At 27.9% G+C, this 20,488-nt stretch overlaps 3 protein-coding genes and 1 long non-coding RNA gene across 10 annotated transcripts; 3 read left to right on the top strand and 1 right to left on the bottom strand.

Annotated features, from left to right (window-relative positions):
• The first annotated feature begins 5,719 nt into the window (after nucleotides 1-5,719).
• On the top strand, nucleotides 5,720-6,907 carry LOC146723504 (uncharacterized). Its single transcript, XR_014924535.1, has 3 exons — nucleotides 5,720-5,854; nucleotides 6,018-6,087; nucleotides 6,622-6,907. It is a non-coding gene; the product is annotated as an uncharacterized LOC146723504 (long non-coding RNA).
• A 7,137-nt stretch (nucleotides 6,908-14,044) lies between these two features.
• mTerf3 (mitochondrial transcription termination factor 3) lies at nucleotides 14,045-15,539 on the top strand. Its single transcript, XM_029303118.2, has 2 exons — nucleotides 14,045-15,111; nucleotides 15,190-15,539. Exons 1-2 carry the CDS (start codon nucleotides 14,190-14,192, stop codon nucleotides 15,465-15,467), a joined length of 1,200 nt encoding a protein of 399 aa, XP_029158951.2. The 5' UTR covers nucleotides 14,045-14,189; the 3' UTR covers nucleotides 15,468-15,539.
• A 112-nt stretch (nucleotides 15,540-15,651) lies between these two features.
• LOC114931153 (endoplasmic reticulum-Golgi intermediate compartment protein 3) lies at nucleotides 15,652-20,443 on the bottom strand. Of its 3 annotated transcripts, none has more exons than XM_085481838.1 (8): nucleotides 20,265-20,443; nucleotides 19,720-19,883; nucleotides 19,529-19,645; nucleotides 19,361-19,410; nucleotides 19,215-19,279; nucleotides 18,908-19,131; nucleotides 18,708-18,836; nucleotides 15,652-16,528 (listed from the first exon to the last, which is right to left on the bottom strand). In XM_085481838.1, the coding sequence occupies exons 1-8, from the start codon at nucleotides 20,378-20,380 to the stop codon at nucleotides 16,191-16,193; spliced, it is 1,203 nt and encodes a 400-aa protein (XP_085337964.1). In that variant the 5' UTR covers nucleotides 20,381-20,443; the 3' UTR covers nucleotides 15,652-16,190. The 3 variants fall into 3 exon arrangements, with proteins under 3 accessions (XP_085337964.1, XP_029158953.1, XP_029158952.1); XM_029303120.2 differs by having other exon boundaries at nucleotides 19,720-19,878; nucleotides 20,296-20,443; XM_029303119.2 differs by having other exon boundaries at nucleotides 19,529-19,633; nucleotides 19,720-19,878; nucleotides 20,296-20,443.
• On the top strand, nucleotides 17,298-19,157 carry LOC114931155 (reactive oxygen species modulator 1). Of its 5 annotated transcripts, XR_003819613.2 has the most exons (4): nucleotides 17,298-17,464; nucleotides 17,616-17,823; nucleotides 18,478-18,652; nucleotides 18,741-19,157. XR_003819613.2 is itself a non-coding variant. In XM_029303124.2 (3 exons), the coding sequence occupies exons 2-3, from the start codon at nucleotides 17,693-17,695 to the stop codon at nucleotides 18,584-18,586; spliced, it is 240 nt and encodes a 79-aa protein (XP_029158957.1). In that variant the 5' UTR covers nucleotides 17,298-17,439; nucleotides 17,685-17,692; the 3' UTR covers nucleotides 18,587-18,706. The 5 variants fall into 5 exon arrangements, 4 of the variants coding, with proteins under 4 accessions (XP_029158957.1, XP_029158956.1, XP_029158955.1 ...); XM_029303124.2 differs by lacking the exon at nucleotides 18,741-19,157 and having other exon boundaries at nucleotides 17,298-17,439; nucleotides 17,685-17,823; nucleotides 18,478-18,706; XM_029303123.2 differs by lacking the exon at nucleotides 18,741-19,157 and having other exon boundaries at nucleotides 17,298-17,439; nucleotides 18,478-18,706.
• Nucleotides 20,444-20,488: the final 45 nt, after the last annotated feature.

Below are 20,488 nucleotides of genomic sequence, written 5' to 3'. Positions count from 1 at the left end.
TTTCAAAAAGTTAGATAGATGTATGTGTATGTGTGTTTATATGTACTCACTCTCTTATATTTATTTCATAAAATCTGAAAATTTTGATTTTTTTAATAATTCATAATTTTATAATTTACCGATCTATATTAAATTCAACATCAATTCAATTCCTTTAATTATACTTTATTCATATAAAGAAAATTTGCTCAATATTTCAAAATTTACGAAAAATAAAAATGCATAAGTATTTCTTAAAAATTTTTAATTTTATAAAAAAAACTCACGGATCATCGCCAAACTCAATGCCAACCCTTCTTAAATGATAGGCTATTTATGTAACAAAATTTATCCCCATATTTTAATAAAATTCATAAAACTTAGAGCAACAAAAGTCATTTTTTAAAAAATTAAAAATTTTATAAAAAATGAACCCTTTTACCGAACCTCGTCAAATTCAATACCAACCATCCTTTGATGGTAGTCTATTTATATTAAAAGATATATCAAGATATTTTAAAATTTACCAAAGTTAGAGCAACCACGGATATTTCTAAAAAAAATTCAAACTTTTATAAAAAATGAAATACTTTATGATTTTTTCTAGAAATTACAGCAAATAAAACTATTCTTTTACTTTACTGTTATGCCAAATTAGAGCGCTCTAAGTCCAATCATTTTTGAGATATAAAAAAAACACAAATGTGGATGTGTACATACATCCGTATATACATACTTATTTTTTAAAAATGTGTCTTTCGATGTTTTGAAACATTCTAAACACATTGGTATAGAAATCTGAAAAAAATGTTTCACCAAACAAAGCTTCCTTCATGAGGAAACAAAAATTAAATATTTTATTCCTTAAATTAATAATTAAAATGCAGTAACCTCTATAATATGCATCAGTTTATCAATTTCAGTTTCAGTCAATTTATGTATAATAAATAAAATTATGTCTAAAGTGTCAACGGTATATAAATTAATCATATATAATTAAAGTTAATTTTAAAAATTTACTAACATAAATAATAAAGTATTTAAAAATCTAACATGAGACATGCAATAAACTAAATATACAACAGTAAGTTTATATATGTGTGAATAAAACTATTTTTAATAAACTAATAATATAAATAAAATAAATATAAAGAATTAGTTAAATCAGTCTTAGTATAATATAGCATATAATACGTAAAATATAAGCAAATAATTTAAATTTTATAATCAATTTCAAAAATATATTACAAACCTGTCAAATAAAGTTTGAATTATAAATACATATAAAAAAAAAAAAATAATTACATCGTTTAATAGCATTTATTTTTAAGTACAAACAAGAATCTTAGTTATTATTCTACAAATCAATTTTTTAACAACAATTGAGTTTTTTTATGATTTTAAAAGAATGTAATATAATATATCATTATTTTTTTATTTACAAACCCGTGCATTACATAATACAGTTTTACAAAATTGAAATTTTTGTTTATTATTATATACCTATGTAATATTTATGACCTAATATTTAAAAAGGAATAAATTACATAAAAATATACATTTTAAGAAATATTTTTAAACGATACTGGACAACACGATTATATTGTATATTATATAATTTGTGCGTATTAGATTTATTTTTGTAATTAATTTAATAGAAAAATATTTTTTATCAAATTATAGTCATTAGAAAAAATAAAAAATCTATTTGAACGTGTAGCAGAACAAATATACAATCACACGGCACCCACTAAATACGACATTGATAAATATTTAATGCAGGAAATTGCAAAATGGAGTTGCATTATGAATAGTACTTTATGTATTGAAAAGGCCAAAAATCAATTGAGATTGCATATAGAAAATCCTCAAGAAAATAGGTAAATTTCATTTTAATTATATTATGTATTTATATAAACATCTATTTTTTTTAATTTTGTAAGCATATATTTGATATGTTATCTGAAAAAAAGTTTATATATACTTATATCTATGACTGTATATACAATATATATATATATATATATATATATATATATATATATATAAATTTAACGTATAAGACAGACAATAAGAGCCAAATCGCGGATGACAATGAGTTATCCTAACGAAAGTAAAACTATTTTTTCGTTAGAATTAAATACCAGTGCACAAGGCACCAAATTTTACTTGGACACGGCCAAGATTTTAAAATATGAAATAATCTCATATTTGAGATTTAATTTCAATACCCCTTTAACCCCCCTACGGAAATAAATGAATGCAAGAGAAAAATATAGATCCGAAAGTCGCTGAATCGGGAATCGAACCCGAGACCTTTCGCTTGCCGGGCGACTGCTCTTCAGCAGCGCGCCCAATTTTTTTAACTAAAATTTTTTTATTTCTTTTTCACATGGCGCATGGACTTGGCATCTTGTTTATCTTTTTTTTTAAAAGATAAGTTTTTTTATGGTACGATTCTACATTTGCAAATTTAAATTTTTACTGATTCATTATACGACTCTATATATGTCTGCAACTTTAATTTTCCACTGGTACAAGTTTCTACTTTCACTTGGCGCAATTTTTTTTTTATTTCATTACTTTTGTTACGATTGTACATGGGTTTATAATCGATAATTTTTCATACAATTCTATTGTACATGGGTTTGCAATGTAGGATTCTACATAAGTTTGCAATGGATAATTTTTAATACAATTCTACATGGGTTTGCAATGGTTAATTTTTCATAGGATTCTACATGAGTTTGCAATGGTTAATTTTTCATAGGATTCTACATAGGTTTGCAATGGGTACGATTCTACATGGGTTTGCAATGGTTAATTTTGCCTAGGATTCTACATGGGTTTGCAATGATTAATTTTTCATAGGATTCTACATGGGTTTGCAATAGGATAGGATTCTACATGGGTTTGCAATGGATAATTTTTGTTAATGGTGTGCCCTTAACTGGTCGCCTTTTTTTACCTTTTTTTAAAGGTGAGTTTTTAGAGATTATATCATTCATTTTTGTATATTTTTATGACCGGAATAGAACAATTATTAAACATGTTTATCTAAACTTCTTTGCTTAAAATGATGTGTACAATCATATCCTAGAATCCTGATCATTCCTCCTAAAGCACTCTATTTATATAAATTTACCCATATGTGTGTGTGTGTGTGTGTATGTGTGTGTGTGTGTGTACTAATGTCGAGCATTTTTTATACATTTTCTATTAAATTTAGATAAAAGTTGCAGGATTTCGAAAAAGAAAAAGTTGACACAGACTTTTTCCTAAACGGCGATTTTCAAGGTTATTTAAAGGTCACTTATATTTTCAGAATAGAATTACCTTAATTTTTCTCATATAAATCGATTCCTCGCAATATTTACTATAAAAAGTTGTAAAGGTATAATTTTTACATAATCTTACATAAACTTCGAAATATTACAAATATTTTATTATATGAAATATTTCAGTTTATGTAAAATTATGTTAACTATCTTTTAAATTATTCACTTTTAGCCATCTTACCCTTACAACCTTTTATAGTGAATATTGCAACAAATTGGTTTATATATATAATATATATATAACATCAGTTATTATTAATTGATGTTTACATTTATTTTTAGACTTACTAGAGCTCAAATGCTCCACATTTTTTACAAAAACTGTTTATTCTACAGATTTCAAATATGCTTTTAAATGATGATTGAATATTTCCTTTTTTTAATTATTTTTATTATTATTTTTCAATCTCAATCAACTTTTATAACTTTATGCCAGCACGATACAAATACATGTGTCTTTATTTTTTTTATTATTTTCATTATTATTTTTCAATCTCAATCAACTTCTATAACCTTATGCCAGCAGGATACAAATACATGTATGTCTTTATTATTGTATCAACTCTTGTCTTTTCCATGTAACCATGTCTTCATAGTTTGAATTATCCCTTCATCTTCTCAATCTTTCGCAGAGATTTAATTAATTAAATACACTTCACACGAAATAAAGTTTGCTGGAAGATATACAGCAAACGATAACTGTAAAAACATGATTACGTGGAAAGAACAAGAGTTGGTACAGTAAAGGCAAGTAAGTAAGTACATGTAATGTATCGTATTGGCATAACGCTATATCCGCGGAGCAGATAATGTGGCTGTAGAGGTAGTCTGCAGTGCAGCTAATGTGGACGTAGATGTTGATTGAGATAATTGTCTAATATAAAATAGAATTTAAAAATTTAGTTTAAAAAGCTGTTGCATATATAAATAAAGTTTATTTTTTCTAAATTTGGAATATGTTTAATTAATTAATTTTTTAAGTCTATGTTTAATAAATTTTTTAAGTCTGTATTCAATAATTTTATTCATTTGATAAATACATGTATGTCTTTATTTTGATATGTTTAATATAATTAGAAATTCATTATTAATTAGATATGTAAACTATAAATTCATATATAATATTTGAAAATATATGTGAATATTTAAATTTTTATCTTCTCCTTCCTCTCCTTCAATCTCTTTAATATCAATAGGTGTATGTGTGTACACGCGCGCACATTTGTACGTATTTATTTAATTATTGGATAGTTGAGAGTACTTAATTGATAAAAAATTATGACAATAATAATCCTTGTTTTTTTTTCTTATTATTTACTCAGATTTTTTGTCTATCTTATAAGATAAACACTTTAGAGATTGAATATTTTAAGTAAACTAATTGTAAGTAAATTTCACATTAATGCATATAGATGTTTAATCATGAATGTACTAAATAAGTACACAAAAGACAAACAGTGAGTGAGTGAGTGAGAATGAGAGAGTGTGTGTGTGTGAGAAAGAGAGAGAGAGAGAGAGAGAGAGAGAGAGAGAGAGAGATTTAGCCAACATAACCCCGCACGCTGCCGATATGGCGGAGCGCCACTATCGCCATCTGTTGTAAAACGTGCGAGATGGACAAAATTACCACTACATGCATCTTGCATGAGTTGTGTACGTGTGATATATGTGTGCGCATGTGTTGTATACGTGTGAATACGTGTAACACGATACTACTATGTATGCGTGGTCGATGATGATAATGACGGGGACGTTTCTTAATAGAAATTTTTCATATTTCGACTTTGCATTTATATATCTCTGCTTACAAATCACGTAGAGCAGAAATAAAGACACTTTTATTATATAATTCGAACTCAATCTATCGATTAAGTCTAGTATAAACTCGATTGCTTCAGCCATTATTGAGGATTCGAAATATTATAAAGACTCAAATGTCCGACTCGCGTTAAGATACACGGTGTCTCCGCTACGCCCTTAACTGGTCGCGAGACACTACCGTGTCTCTTGATATGTACCTTATTATATAAATATATATATGCATATGTGCATTATATATATATATATATATATATATACATATGAAATTTCTTCCTTAATATTTATTGAAAACTACGCTAAATATCAATCAAAGAAATGTGTCAACAATTAAAATATTTATTTTCTATACATCGTAGAATAACGACTGGATGGCATAAATGGACATATTGTAATGGTTTAAAAAGAGCGAACTACACTGTTTGGAACCAAGTATGGACAGAAGCAACTACTAAATACCAAGAAAAATCTGATTATACAATGTTTGAATTTCTTACTTGCATCGAGAATCCCCAAATTCTTTCTTATCTGCAGTCAGCTTTAAGAAGATTTGAAATGGATTTGTTCTTTATAAATAAAAATAATAAAACGCAAGAAATGATAAAAAATCAACAGTTTATAATACAAGTTAAAGTTTTTTTCTCTATTCTTGCGATACATACTAAAAATAATACAATGCTTCGAGAAATATTAACAAATTTTAATGATATAAAGTTTAGGTAAATATTGCATACGGACGCACACATTTTCTTTATAAAACATACTGGTCATATTGATAAAAATTTAATTAATATGTATGTGTTAATTATAATTCTCTTCTCTATTATATATATATTGTATATGTATATATATATATATATATATATTGCTTTAATTTTTTAGCCCTATCAATAACACTGCAACATTAATTGTGCTTATTAATAATGCATACTCTAAGGATCAAGTTGACCAGGTAAAGCTTATAAATTTCAAAAAAATTTATATTTTTATTTGTAAAGTTAATAAAATTCTCACTCTAATATTTGTATCTAATCGAAATGTATCCCGCCATATTATATATTGCATATATGGTATACTGTAACAAAAATATATAAAATTACATTTAAAAATATGTAAAATTACGTAAATAATTAAGTGTAAAATTGCATGATAAATAATAAAAATTATAAATTTTTTTGCGTAATATATTACATACCTATCCCTTATAGAAATTTATCACTAGTAACGCCAATTTATCACTTATTTTGAGTACTTAATCATTTATTTCGAATACTTAAATTACTGTATACCAATATTGTATAAGTATTCGAAATAAGTGATTAATTGGCGTTACTAGTGATAAATTTCTATAAGGGATATATGTATATATTTTTTTTTACAATGTAAGATGCAATGTTTTTCTCTTACATGCTTGTGTATGTATATATTGATATTTTATGATTAATTATGAAATTACTGATTGATAATAAATAAAAATTTATTTCAGATATCTGCATTCGCGAAGCAACATATGCGACAATTATTTCCAGAAGTTGACCAGAAGGCTGCAAAACGTTTAATACAGATTAAAGATCAGTTGAGATTTTTTCAAAATTTGATCGAATAATCCAACAAGTTTGGTACGGTATAATTTATAAATGTAATTAGCTCATATAACTCAATTTGGTTAACTGTAAATGTAGTATTAGGTACGTTGAATACAACAACATGCATAACACAGACATAAAATTGCAATAATTACATAATTACAAATTAGTATAAAACTGCAAAAATTGCCCCAATTATGAAATTTCCAAAAATATTATATAAAGTTGTATATTAATTTTTTATCTATTTATTATTAACATATTATACGACATTAATTTATACTTACGTATTGATTTCAATAATTTTTTAATTGTTTATATTTATATTTATATATATTATCATAAATGTTAAATTGGCTTTTATACTATTTTATTTCAATATTTATATAAATAACATTGATGACATTTATATAATATTTATTACGTAGTATGTACATATACATGCGTACATATACATTATTATACATTTTTGTATTTTTATATAATGTAATATACATTAATAGTAGGTATCTTGTATCGCCAGTGATGAATAAAATTAAAAATAACTGTGAGACGACCCAACTGGCTTAAATTAATTCTTATTATTATTAGTTTGATTCCATATACAAGAAAAGACAACGTTTCGACCTTAGGTTTAGGTCCTTATCAAGTCTAAAATTAACATTAAAAAATACAATAGATGTACAAACAAGAATTTCGATTTTTAAGAAAGCAAAGCGCAAACCAAGATTGTAATAACAAATTAAAACGTACCTTACAAAATCTTTAGTGCAATATATAATTAATTTTTTCATTTTACATATTTCAATATAAATACTGTGTCACGTAAAAAAGATCCTTTCAAGAAAGTTTCAGGTAGAATCAATTCTTTAATCAAATCATGGCGAGATAATAAATTGATTGATGAAATGACATATAAACGTCTTAATACCACGAATGGGAACCTTCCACGATGTTACGGTCTACCGAAAATTCACAAAGTTAACGCGCCTTTACGTATAATTGTTTCGTCACTTAGGAGCCCGGTTTACAGTATAGCGCGTTTTTTACATGATATATTGGAACGATCAGTTACGAAACCTACCTCACATATTAAAGACGGTTGGACGTTCGCGAATAAAATCAAGAATTTGAGTATTGAAGATAATGAAATGTTAATTTCTCTTGACGTCACATCTTTATTCACAAACATTCCTAAGGAATTAGTTTTAAAAGCTATTGAAAAACGTTGGAGGGATATTTCATGTAACACAAATTTTAGTTTGGCACAATTTTTATATGGAATCGACGCTGTATTAGAATCTACTAGTTTTCGTTTCAACGATCAATTTTATGAACAGATACATGGTACGCCAATGGGATCTCCCCTTTCACCTATTTTAGCAGACTTAGTTATGGCTGATCTTGAGACAGAATGTTTAAGCTCTTTACAATTTGACATTTCAGTTTATTATAGGTACGTTGATGATATTTTTGCAATAGTACCACGCAATAAAATTGATAACATTTTGACTACGTTTAATAAATACCATCACCGTTTGCAATTTACGCATGAAACAGAGATAAATAACGAGATTAACTTTCTGGATACATTGGTTTTTAGAAACAATGGTAAACTATTGACTAGTTGGTACCAGAAACCCACCTTCTCTGGTAGATATTTAAACTACCATTCTAACCATCCGTTTAAATACAAAGTTAACACCATTAATAACTTAGTCGACCACGCTATTTTGTTATCGGATAAACGATTTCATAATGAGAATTTACAGATGGTTAAAAAAATCTTGTTGAATAATTGTTTCCCTAGGACGGTCATTGAGCGATATATGTATAAAAGAACATGTTTTTTAGAAAATTCTCATAACGTAGTTGACAAAAATAATGTATTTGATATTTCGTCTTGTATTTTAATGCCGTATGTTAAGAACCTAAGTGAGACTATTGAGAGATCTATTAAGACAGGCTTAAGTGTTATTTATACGATTCCAAAAAAACTAGATACGTTTATTAAACCCCGAAAAGACAAATTACCTAAAGCCGATATGACCGAGATAGTTTATAAAGTTGACTGCAACGACTGTGACGCCACATACATTGGACAAACTAAAAGACACCTTAATACTCGGATTAAAGAACACATGAATAATATAAAAATGCATGTCAGCAACCAAAATGTTATAAGCAAACATAGAAATGATTTTTCGCATGACTTTAAATGGACAAACTTAAATATTTTACATCGAGAAACAAACACTAGGAAAAGAGAGATTGCTGAAATGTTTTTTATAAAAAAATTTAATAACACGATCAACCTACAGAAAGACACAGAGAATTTGAATCCGATCTATGATAGAAGAATCAAAGCTGTTTAACTTAGTTCGTCTTTACCATCCATACTGAACGTTTTACGTGACACAGTATTTATATTGAAATATGTAAAATGAAAAAATTAATTATATATTGCACTAAAGATTTTGTAAGGTACGTTTTAATTTGTTATTACAATCTTGGTTTGCGCTTTGCTTTCTTAAAAATCGAAATTCTTGTTTGTACATCTATTGTATTTTTTAATGTTAATTTTAGACTTGATAAGGACCTAAACCTAAGTTCGAAACGTTGTCTTTTCTTGTATATGGCATCAAACTAATAATAATAAGAATTAATTTAAGCCAGTTGGGTCGTCTCACAGTTATTTTTAGTAATATACATTGTTTATATATAAAGATCTAGTAAATAATAAAACATAAATACATATATATATATATATATATATATTAATAAAAGAAATATATAATAAAAAATATAAATATATAAATATTCATTATTTAATCAATATATATTTACTTAATATTAACAATATAGTGTAACTATTAATATGATATTTTATATTAATTTTTATAATAATTACTTTATTTTATTGTTAATATATTTAAAGTTTTTTACATTAATTATTTAAATCTGTAAGAGTAACGAATACTATATTAATGAGATTAAATGTAATAATAAAAATGCCAAAAATACATATTTTTGTATGTTCATTTGGTACATTTTGAGAAATTTTTTCATATTTTCTTAAATACATAACATTGGCGAATATTATTACCGTTAATTTATTCTTTATAAAACAAACTTCCTCTATATAAAAATGTCTTATTACTTAAGACTGTGCTTTTTAAAATCAATTTTTATATAATTATATCTTATTAAGGCATTTCTATTTTATTTACTAATTAATCGCATGTACCATTATAATAGAAAGTTTTGTTTCATCAAAATGAGGACGTTTTTTCATTAAATTTAAGTACAGTTTGATTTCTTAAAGAATTATATAAGTAACAAAAATCCGGTAAAAAATAAAAAAATATGAAATGATGTACTTGTACAAAAATCAGTGAAAATTAAATAATACACATTTCTTAATGTATAAAACATACAATTTCCTGATTGAATTTCTTGTATGCTTATTAATTTCGAGGCAATTTTAAATGTTGAATTCAAAGTATCTTTTGGAAACTGTTCAATCGTGTTTTGACTTCCATTGATCTAGTAACAATGGAATAAGACTTGTTATATGTAACCTTGTATTAAAGCTAAAACTAGTAGAATCTAAAATAAATTCGACGGCATATATAAGAACTAAGCAAGACTGAACAATATTACGAACAAATCTTTGGTAGTCCCATGGGATCTCCTCTCTCACCCATCTTGGCAGACATGGTGATGGATGATCTCGAAACACATTGTTTAAGTCAACTTAGTTTCATTGTTCCGACTTATTATAGATATGTTGACGATATTTTCGCTATTATTCCAAAGACAAAAATCCACGAAATAATTAATACCTTTAATAATTATCACCACCGTTTAACCTTTACACATGAGACTGAATCAAACGGAATGTATTAATTTTTTGAATACAACGATCTCTCGGTCAAATGGAAAGCTTGTAACAAATTGGTACAGGAAGGAAACGTGTTCGAACAGATATATGAATTTTTTTTCCAATCACTCTTTTAAATATTGTATAAAATGAACACAATTTTTAATCTTGTAGATCACGCGATTCTCTTATCTAATGACCAGTTTCACGACGAGAATATTAATATCGTGAAACAGATTTTATTTAATAACTTCCTAAACATGTAATTGATCGTTGGGTTAATAAAAGGATTAATTTTTTAAAACACAGAAACATGAATAAATCGACCCATACAGCACCGATAGATTGCAAAAACATTACAACAATCTTTCACCGCAATATTGCAATATTGCAAATTTACTGCAAAATGTTGCTACATTATTGCTGTTGAATTGCAGCAATGTTAAAATGTCCGCTTTTTGGAAGATTGCAACAAAATATTACAACAATATTGCAATATGTTATGAGTTTGCAATAATGCATTGTTATTGCAACCATAAACTAATGTTGCATATACAGGTATATAAATGTAAATAAATCATTAATGAAAATACGTTGTAGTTAATTTATATATATTACAATCTATAAATTATAGAATTTGGATTACATGCAATATTTCCGAAATATTAATGTTGCTACAAGTGTGCTGCAATTTTGTGCACTTATATCTCTGCAATGTCTTTATAATGTTGCATTGCAACTTGCAACATTGCAACGTTGCTGCAATATAATTGCAATAATCTGTGCTGTATGGGGAGTAATGAGCGAAATATTGTTGATAAGTCTCCTTTCATTTCACTACCTTATGTTAATAGCTTAGGCGATATTGATCAAATTTTTAAAATATCGGATTTAATGTTGTTCATAATATTCCTAAAAAACCGAATCATTTAATTACACTCGGCAAGGATAGACTGCCTACAGATAAAAAAATTGAAGTAGTTTACGAAATTAATTGTAATGATTGCAACGTGTCATACATCGGACAAAGAGACATCTGTGTACACGTGTAAAGGAACATTTCAGCAACATCAAAATGCATTCGAGTAATTTATCAGTTATCAGCAAACATAAAATTGAATTCGATCACAATTTTGACTGAACTTCGCCTGTTATTTTGCACAGTGAAAAACACATCAGAAAAAGAGAAATCGCTGAAATGTTTTTTATTAAGACAAATAATAAACGCTATTAATTTACAAAAGGATACCGACAATCTAAGTAATATCTACGACAAAATAATAAAGGTCGTTTAGTTCTCCAATAACTCATCTAAGAGTCTTGACGTGTTGTCAAACCGACACTATATGTTCATTTTTGACATCTTAAAATTATAATTTTATTTTTATTTTTATAAGTATGTTTCGCTTCTTTTTATCATTTTGTAATATTGTGTGAAGTAATTTTGTTTTTTATTGTATTAATCTCGGTATACTGTATTTCTTCTCTATGTATATCTAGATCACTTGAAAAGGACTCAAAGAAGGGTCGAAACGTTGTGATTGAATAAATAATATTTGCCAGTACGGTCGAGAGAAGATTCTTACCTTTTTTTTAAATTCTGTCTGGCAATTCTCAAATATCTACGTTTTTATATTATATAAAAATATGTTAAAAAGATACGATTGCAGAGTTTTTATTTGTTAAAGAATATTTTATTTAGTTTCTAAGAAAAAATAATTCTTATTTCAACAATTATATCTTTATATTTTCTGCATAATATATTTGAAAACATTTAGGTTCTGTAAAAACATTTTTAATTTGTTTCATCCTATAACAAATTTTTATATTAGGCTTTCTGTTATTTCTTTTTGCATTTTACTTTTGTCTATTTGAGTTTTTATTTTTGTTTCATTGTTTTTTTGTATTTCCATAGGAGTCGACGTTATGCATTTTTTTTCTTTCCTTGTTTCTTATATTTATGTATATTTCTACAATTATTTTTTACTATTAGCAAAAAAATTATTTTTTATTTTCAGATTTCTAAGAACCAATATTTCTAAGAAACCATAATGTTTTTAAAATGAGCATTAAATATATTATTATACTTTACTATAATAACAACCCTATAAGCGCATGATATTATTTAATATTCTAGGCGTATTCTTAGAATATTAAATATTGTAAGAATACGTCTAGAATATTAAATAATATCATGCGCTTATAGGGAATGGCTACTTTTGCCAATAAAAACGCAAAAATTTAAGTGCCATATAGCGTACCTATATGGCACTGTATATATATATATATATATATATATATATATATATATATATATATATATATATATATATATATAATTGCTCTAATTCATCGAATATACAATAATGTATAATATATGTATATGCAGGGTTGGGAAAGTTACTTTGTAAAAGTAACTAGTTACAGTTACAGTTATTTCATTGAAAAAGTAACTAGTTACAGTTACAAGTTACCGATTTTAAAAAATAACCGTTACAGTTACAGTTTACTCTAAAAGTAACGAGTCGTTACTTTTCAGTTACTTTTTAAAATAATTATACATTGTTTTAAATATAAGAAGCTTACATTTTATGCACAATTACAGTCAAGTATTTAAAAAATTCTTGAATGTAATATTGATCGATTTGCTTGCGACTTTACAATTAACATCAATGTATGAATGACCTTTATATACAACAGTTAAAAATAGTTTATAGTAAGTTACTAAATGGTAATCGCAAAAGTCGCAAGCAAATCGATCAATTATTACCTTTAAGAATTGTTTTAAATATTTGACTGTGATTGATCGAATCTTAATTATGTGTTATATTATTTTATGTACACAAATGAAAATTTTAGGTAAAAGATTAAATCATATGAAGATCCATATGCTACTGTTATCAAAATTTAATTTAATAATATAACGGCTACCATACTTAAACAATACTTTTAGCGCATGTTTCCAAAAAAGTAACTAATAAAGTAACTATTAAAATAGTTACTAGTTACTAAAAAAATGTAACTAAGTTTACAGTTACAGTTACAGATGGAGAAAAGTAACGAAGTTAAGTTATAGTTACCGAAAAAAAGTAATTGTAGCTGTAACTTCGTTACAAGTAACTCGTTACTTCCCAACCCTGTGTATATGTATATGTCTAATTATATAATATTTACTGCAATAAAAGAAATGTTCAATCTATATAGGTATATAGTTCAAGTTGTTGTTAGAAAACAAATCTTTCCTGTATATAATATATCAAATGCATGCAGAAAAAATTATTAAAAAACACTTTTATTATAAAATTATGATATATTATTGATTTAGCTCGGAGCAGAACCAAATAATCTATTATCTACTGATGATTAAAACAGTATGTAGTTCAACAATTTTACGCATAGAGACGCACACTAGAGCGAAAACATGTGGACTTCTACCACAGATTAATCTGTGCTTCTACCAACTTCTACAACATAACGTGGTTATAAAAGAAGTGTATATAGGTATTATATCTGAAAATAAACTGAGAATATATTTACACATATAAAAACTGTTTTATTTAATTACAACAATTATAAATATTGGATATGCCGGTTCAACGATGCTGCTATTCGCTCATGTCACGACCAGCCACGATAAATTTAATCAGACGATTTATCTCGAAAAGTAATGGGTTCAATCAAAGACGTTTGCCGAGGGAACGCAATAAAAGTGGAACCAATGTCGAGATGTTCAGCTCCACTATTTTATCGGAATATACCGAAGCCAATAATTATAGAGATACTTTACAATCTAAACATAATCTAAAAAACGAAAACATAACTTCGTCCTGTCACGTTCCACAAATTATCAGCAATTTGCCTAGTCAGGACTCCCTCGATGATCGTGATATAACGTTACCGCATCCTCTGGAAACATCCACCGAGGATTTGTCGGACATTGGTCCGTACCTTACTCCGACCTTCACCTTCGCGAAATATGCGAACAAATCTCGTACGGTTCAGGAGCTGGTAAAGCTCGGGGTGAATCTATATAAAATCGAATCGATGAACGGAATGGTGGAGTACATTCTTAAGCTCGATTTCGAGCGAGATGTAAAACCGTACATAAGATTCCTGCACGATTGCGGCGTGCCTGCTAATACTCTGGGCGATTTCCTCACAAAGAATCCTTACATCTTCAAGGTAGACATGGATGACCTTCGCACAAGAATAAGATATCTGAGGGCTCATGAGTTTAACATAAACATGATACAGACTATAATTTGTAAACATCCCAATTGGTTGATGTACAATACCAAAGTGATAGACGGCAGACTTGGCTATTTCCAAAGCAATTTCAAACTTAGCGATAATGAAGTGAGAACTCTAACAGTCAAAGCACCTAAAGTAGTAACGTATAGCATACTACACTTAATGGCGAACACATTGACTATTAAAGAAGATATGGATTTCAATCAGAAACAAAGGAAACAGTTACTTCTTACGCTGCCTAAAATATGGGTGAAAAGTAAGCGTATATGTTAATGTGTAATCTCAGAATTAATAAATGTAGTCTATCTAATTGTTTTCTTAATTATATTTTCAGATCGTGAAAGATTGTTTGCTGTATTTGAGTATGTTCATAATGAAATGCAATTGCAACGTGATTTTATTGTGAGAATGCCACAGATTTTACTTTGTAGAAAAAATAGACTCCGACAGAGGCATTTATTCTTGATAGAAATGAAAAAGGCACAGTATGATCCTTCTAAACCAATGTATGTTTCACCACGAGCCTTAGTTAGCGGTACAGACGCAGAGTTTTGCATAAATATCGCAAAGACATCTGTCAATGCTTACAATGCGTTTCTGAAAACATTTTGATCTAAAAAACACTGATCGAGTAATGTCTTGATATAAATATATAAATAAATATATATATTGATATTAAATGTATATTTACACATTCTCTATTTCTAGCAATTCACAACACTGTTTGATTTTCTTTCATATTATTTAAAGGATCCTTTAATTCTCTTTAATTGGTGATAATAAAGAATCTAATCAGTATTTTATATATTTTTTTATGTACATGTCATATACAAATAATTTTCTTATGTAAACATCTTTGTTAAGAGAGTTACATTGTTTTAAATAAAAAGCGAAAAAAACAGATATTTAGCGCATGGACATTACTTGTTGTTATTCATCTTCTTTATATCGCAGTAAAAGAAGAAATTCTAAGTATTTCACATATGACGCTAGATATTGCTATTTTCTAAATTTTACTTATCCATGTTTGCGAAACTTTTAATATAAATACGAAATAAACATCAAAATTTCGTTTTTAATGTAAAACAAAGGTGTAGCAAGAATCATAGTAATACTTTCCATAATTCTACTTATCAATTATTTTCCTAAGGCTGTGTCGCATCAACGATTAATGCTAATCCTAATCTATTTTTAGCAGTTCATTTCGTTTATTTTAAAATATACAAATTGTTCAAAAGATTTATCATTTTAGCAAATGCGTGTTTATATCAATAAAAAAGGAGAATAGGATTAGGCTTAGCGATAATTAACGTTGTTGTAACCAGACCCAAGTTATTAATTATACTTTCCTAACTCTATCTTCTTCTGTATCGCGCGCACCGAATGATAGAGTAACGAATCAATTAGTCCAGCTACGGTAAACACACCGCCAATGATGGCGCAAGTGTTCGTCGCAAAGTGTCCAAACGACTTTGCTTTCTCCGTGTACTTTACCATGAGCGGACTCAATTCGTAGCTGAAGAATATACCTGGCATCCCAGATTCGCCGGTGAACAGAGACACTTGCTTCGCGTGCCGCGTTACGGAAAATTGATTTGTAAACAGGGTCGAGCCGTCCGCGCGAACATACGTCGTTGGAACGATCTTAATGTAATGATAGAACATCATAGCACCTGAAAACAAGAAAAATCGTGTCAATAATAATGTTCCAAATTAAAATGTTCTGACTGCTCATACAGGGTATCTCATAGGAAATTGCTGAAACTAATCAGCTGTCATTTTTTAATGCATGCAGTTATTGAGAAAACAAAAATTGTGTTGGAAAGAGGAAAGTCTACAGTTTTTAATCATCCTATATCAGCAGTAGATGACTCGTTGACATATATGATCAGATAAAGAATATGCAAAAAAAAAATTAAAATTACATCCTTAAATATTCTTAAACATATAATTAATAAAAATTAATAAATTAGTATTATATTAATAATTAAATAATTATAATTATAAATTAATTAAAGAGGTAAATATTTTATGTTAAACTGTGACTAAAAATTTTTTGAATATATTTATAAGAATAAGATCTTTTAATTATATTTCTTTAAAAAGAAATTTAGATTCCTATAAGGGGTGTCCCTTGTATAGAATTTTAATCGACCACCGCCAACAACTTTTTTATGTTTGACTGTACAACAAAATATTTCAAATAAAAGTTGTTAGATTTCAAATCCCCCTTTAAATTAAACAACTTTGGGGTGATCGATTAAAAGTGGATCCCGTATATATTATTTAAAAAAGGAGATTTCTAGATTCAATTTCAATTTTCTATATTCAAGAAACGAAATTCCCGTTATGACATTTCGCGATACCCAATTTGAATATCCCGCCATACCGAATCGATAACTGTCAACGGAAGTAGGTAACGTACAGCGCAGCTGATTCTTTTTATCACATCGCGATTTCATCATGGCGCTCTCCCGATATTCGATATGAGTACAATGTGTTGAAAATCTTTGGCAATTTTTAAATAGCATTACGACTAAAAGTTCCTAAATTGAATAGTAAGGTTAAACACGTCTGATTAATCGTAAGTGCAACAGGACGTTTTAATAGTAAGTGTATGCATAATCAAAATAATTGCGAATGTGTATTTATGCAGTAATAAAAATCCCGCAATATTTGCAGTTTTACTCCAAAAATTGGAGTCTTCAAATTTGACCAGGAAGATAAATTTTATTTATCACGTTTCATGTGTTGTTCTAGCTTACGAAATTAAAAGTTTTTAAAAAATTAAAAGAATTGTGAACATTGTAACCGTAACACGTTTCGCAGACTACAAAATGCCTGTAGTACCTGGAGGAGCTTATCAACAAGGACCTTCTTGTTTTGACAGAATGAAATTAGGCTTTACAATTGGATTTTGCGTGGGAATGGCCTCTGGTATGCTCTTCGGAGGATTTTCTGCTCTTAGGTATTACATCAAACCAAAAATTGTATATATACAAGGTGTCCCATAGGAAATTATTAAAACTAATCAGCTGTTATTTTTTATTAATGCATGCAGCTATTGAGAAAACAAAAATTGTGTTGAAAAGAGGAAAGTCTATAGTTTTTAATGAATATAAATAAAATGTTTGTGTACCAGTTTATTTTATTGAAAAAAAGTAATGAAAAAAGTGCTAATAATCACATATGTAAGCTAATGATCAATATTTTCGAAGTGCGCACTATTTGAATTTGTACAAAATTCTGTTCTTTTATGAAAACTTGTAAAAACTTTTTCTACCATGTCATTTTTAATGTTATTGACAATCTTATTAATAGCTGCTATTAAATCTGGCACTGTTAAAAATATTTATCATTAGTTTATATGATTTTATGTGATTGTTTGCACTTTCTTCATTACATTTTATCAATAAAATAAATTGGTATACAAACATTTTATTTAAATCCATTAAAAACTGCAGACTTTCCTCTTTTCAACACAATTTTTGTTTTCTCAATAACTTTATGTGTTAAAAAATGGCAGTTGATTAGTTTCAGCAATTTCCTATGAGACACCCTGTCCCATATACATTAACTAGCTTGAATTAATGCATGTATTAATATAATATTATATTAACAGATATGGAATGAGGGGAAGGGAACTGATAAACAATGTTGGCAAAGTGATGATTCAAGGTGGTGGCACATTTGGCACGTTTATGGCTATTGGAACAGGAATACGATGTTAGTGTGTGCTTATGGATAGAACTACATATGGAACATTTTGGAGCTTATCTCCAAGCTACGACTGTATTGTAAGAGCAGACTGTTGAATTCTTAATAAAATAGGTTTAAGGAGTAAAAACGTACCTTCCAATGCAATTACAGTTATATCATCCATAGGGTTTGTTTTTCCTGGGATATTGAGACCAAAACTTAAATGTCTAATCTTATGCGTCATATTGAAGTGTGTTGAAGTATAAGGCTGAACGTCATGTACTGCAGCATTGAAACACAAATCCATGATAGTAGCAGCAAATATTTAAAAAATTTTAATTTTGTTAGCTTACCATGAACATGATTCACTGAAAAACTATCGCCCGGTGCAATGTGAAAACTCCCACCAACTCTATTCACTTCCATATAACCATAGATTTGGCAACCTTGCGCAAAGGCATGTTTGAATTTTTCCATAGATCTGTCATTTTGACATTGTTTAATATTAGCTGGATCTGGTGGAGCCCACTTTTTGATTCTATAAGCTTCCCGTACATCTTCACAAGTATTACAACATCTGTGAATAAAATTTTTTTACATAAATATACGACATTTGATAGATTTTTTTATGTATGAACAAAATCTCCTTTTCTCTTTTACCTCAGCGACTCTGTGGCAGCTCCATAGCAGTCTCCACAGGCTTCGGTGGAACTGACCTCCATTGCCTGTAAAAATATTCTATCCAATAATAACTAGTTTGTAAATAGACATTCAGTCGGAAGATACCTATAAAAATCCATTGTTACCTTCTCTCCAGTCTCTCTAGTTTTATTGACAGCTTTAGTGTCTGTAATATCTGCAAAAAAATATTTTTTTGTTTAAAATATATATATATACATATATATATATATATATATATATATATATATATATATATATATATATATATATCATTAAAGAAAAATGTTACATACTTGTTCTTTGTGGATCCTCTATAGGTTTACCATTTAAGTCTAACCGTCTTTTGAAAATGTTGTGCTCTATATGCAAATGCTGCTCACCAGTTGTATCCATAGCATCTATCGACAAAACTAAAATACTGAATAAGACGAAAACTGTATCACTTTTATTTTTTTATACAAATGTTGATGTTGTTTGTACTTACGATCACAAGATATACTAGGAACTATTATATCCAAGTTGATTCTTAATTTAGAACCTCTGGATGTATCCACAAATAATTCCTCGCTCATACTTGGTGTAAGATAATAATTTATCTCCGACATAAATAGTACACCCATGATAATTGTACTAATAATTGTAACTGAAAAAACATTATTTCGTCATTTGCATTAATGTAACATGTATAAAATCAAGTAGTTTTTATCAGTCATAATAAAATATCTTGGTGTGTCAAGCTGCAAGTTTATTTACAGTGGGTTAAATGCAACTATTTTTGTAAAATATTGGAAAACACAAATAAAAAGACAGAATGGTACAAATTAATTCAACGAAATATCTGTGCAAGTATCGACGAAAAAGATATATTTGATAGAAAAAATTTAGAGGTTACAGTCATTTTGCATTGTAATTTTGAATATTATTGGTGGTGTAATATATAAAACAGTAATAAAATAACATCCCCATTTTTCAGTCTTCATAAGAATTTTCATTTGTTTTCGCCAAGAACACAAGCAAGGAAATCGCCAAGTATCGTTGAAAACAATAACGATTTCTTTACCGATGGCACCGCTAAAGGTTCTCACAAGAATATCCGCCTCTTCGCGCACTTTCGGATGCACATCAAGTTGCCGTAATATTTGCATTTTTCTCGATAATGAAAGAAATGACTCTTGCGCGACGCGCGAATTATAATTTAATGCAGGAAGCACAATATATAATCTCCGCGTGACAGCCACTTTGAAACGTGGCAG

This window comes from Nylanderia fulva, unplaced genomic scaffold (genome assembly GCF_048542155.1).
Source record: "Nylanderia fulva isolate GAGA-0341 unplaced genomic scaffold, ASM4854215v1 Scaffold190, whole genome shotgun sequence".
NCBI lineage: Eukaryota > Metazoa > Arthropoda > Insecta > Hymenoptera > Formicidae > Nylanderia > Nylanderia fulva.
Note: the sequence above shows the minus strand (reverse complement) of the source record. Positions and strands in the feature narration are given on the sequence as shown.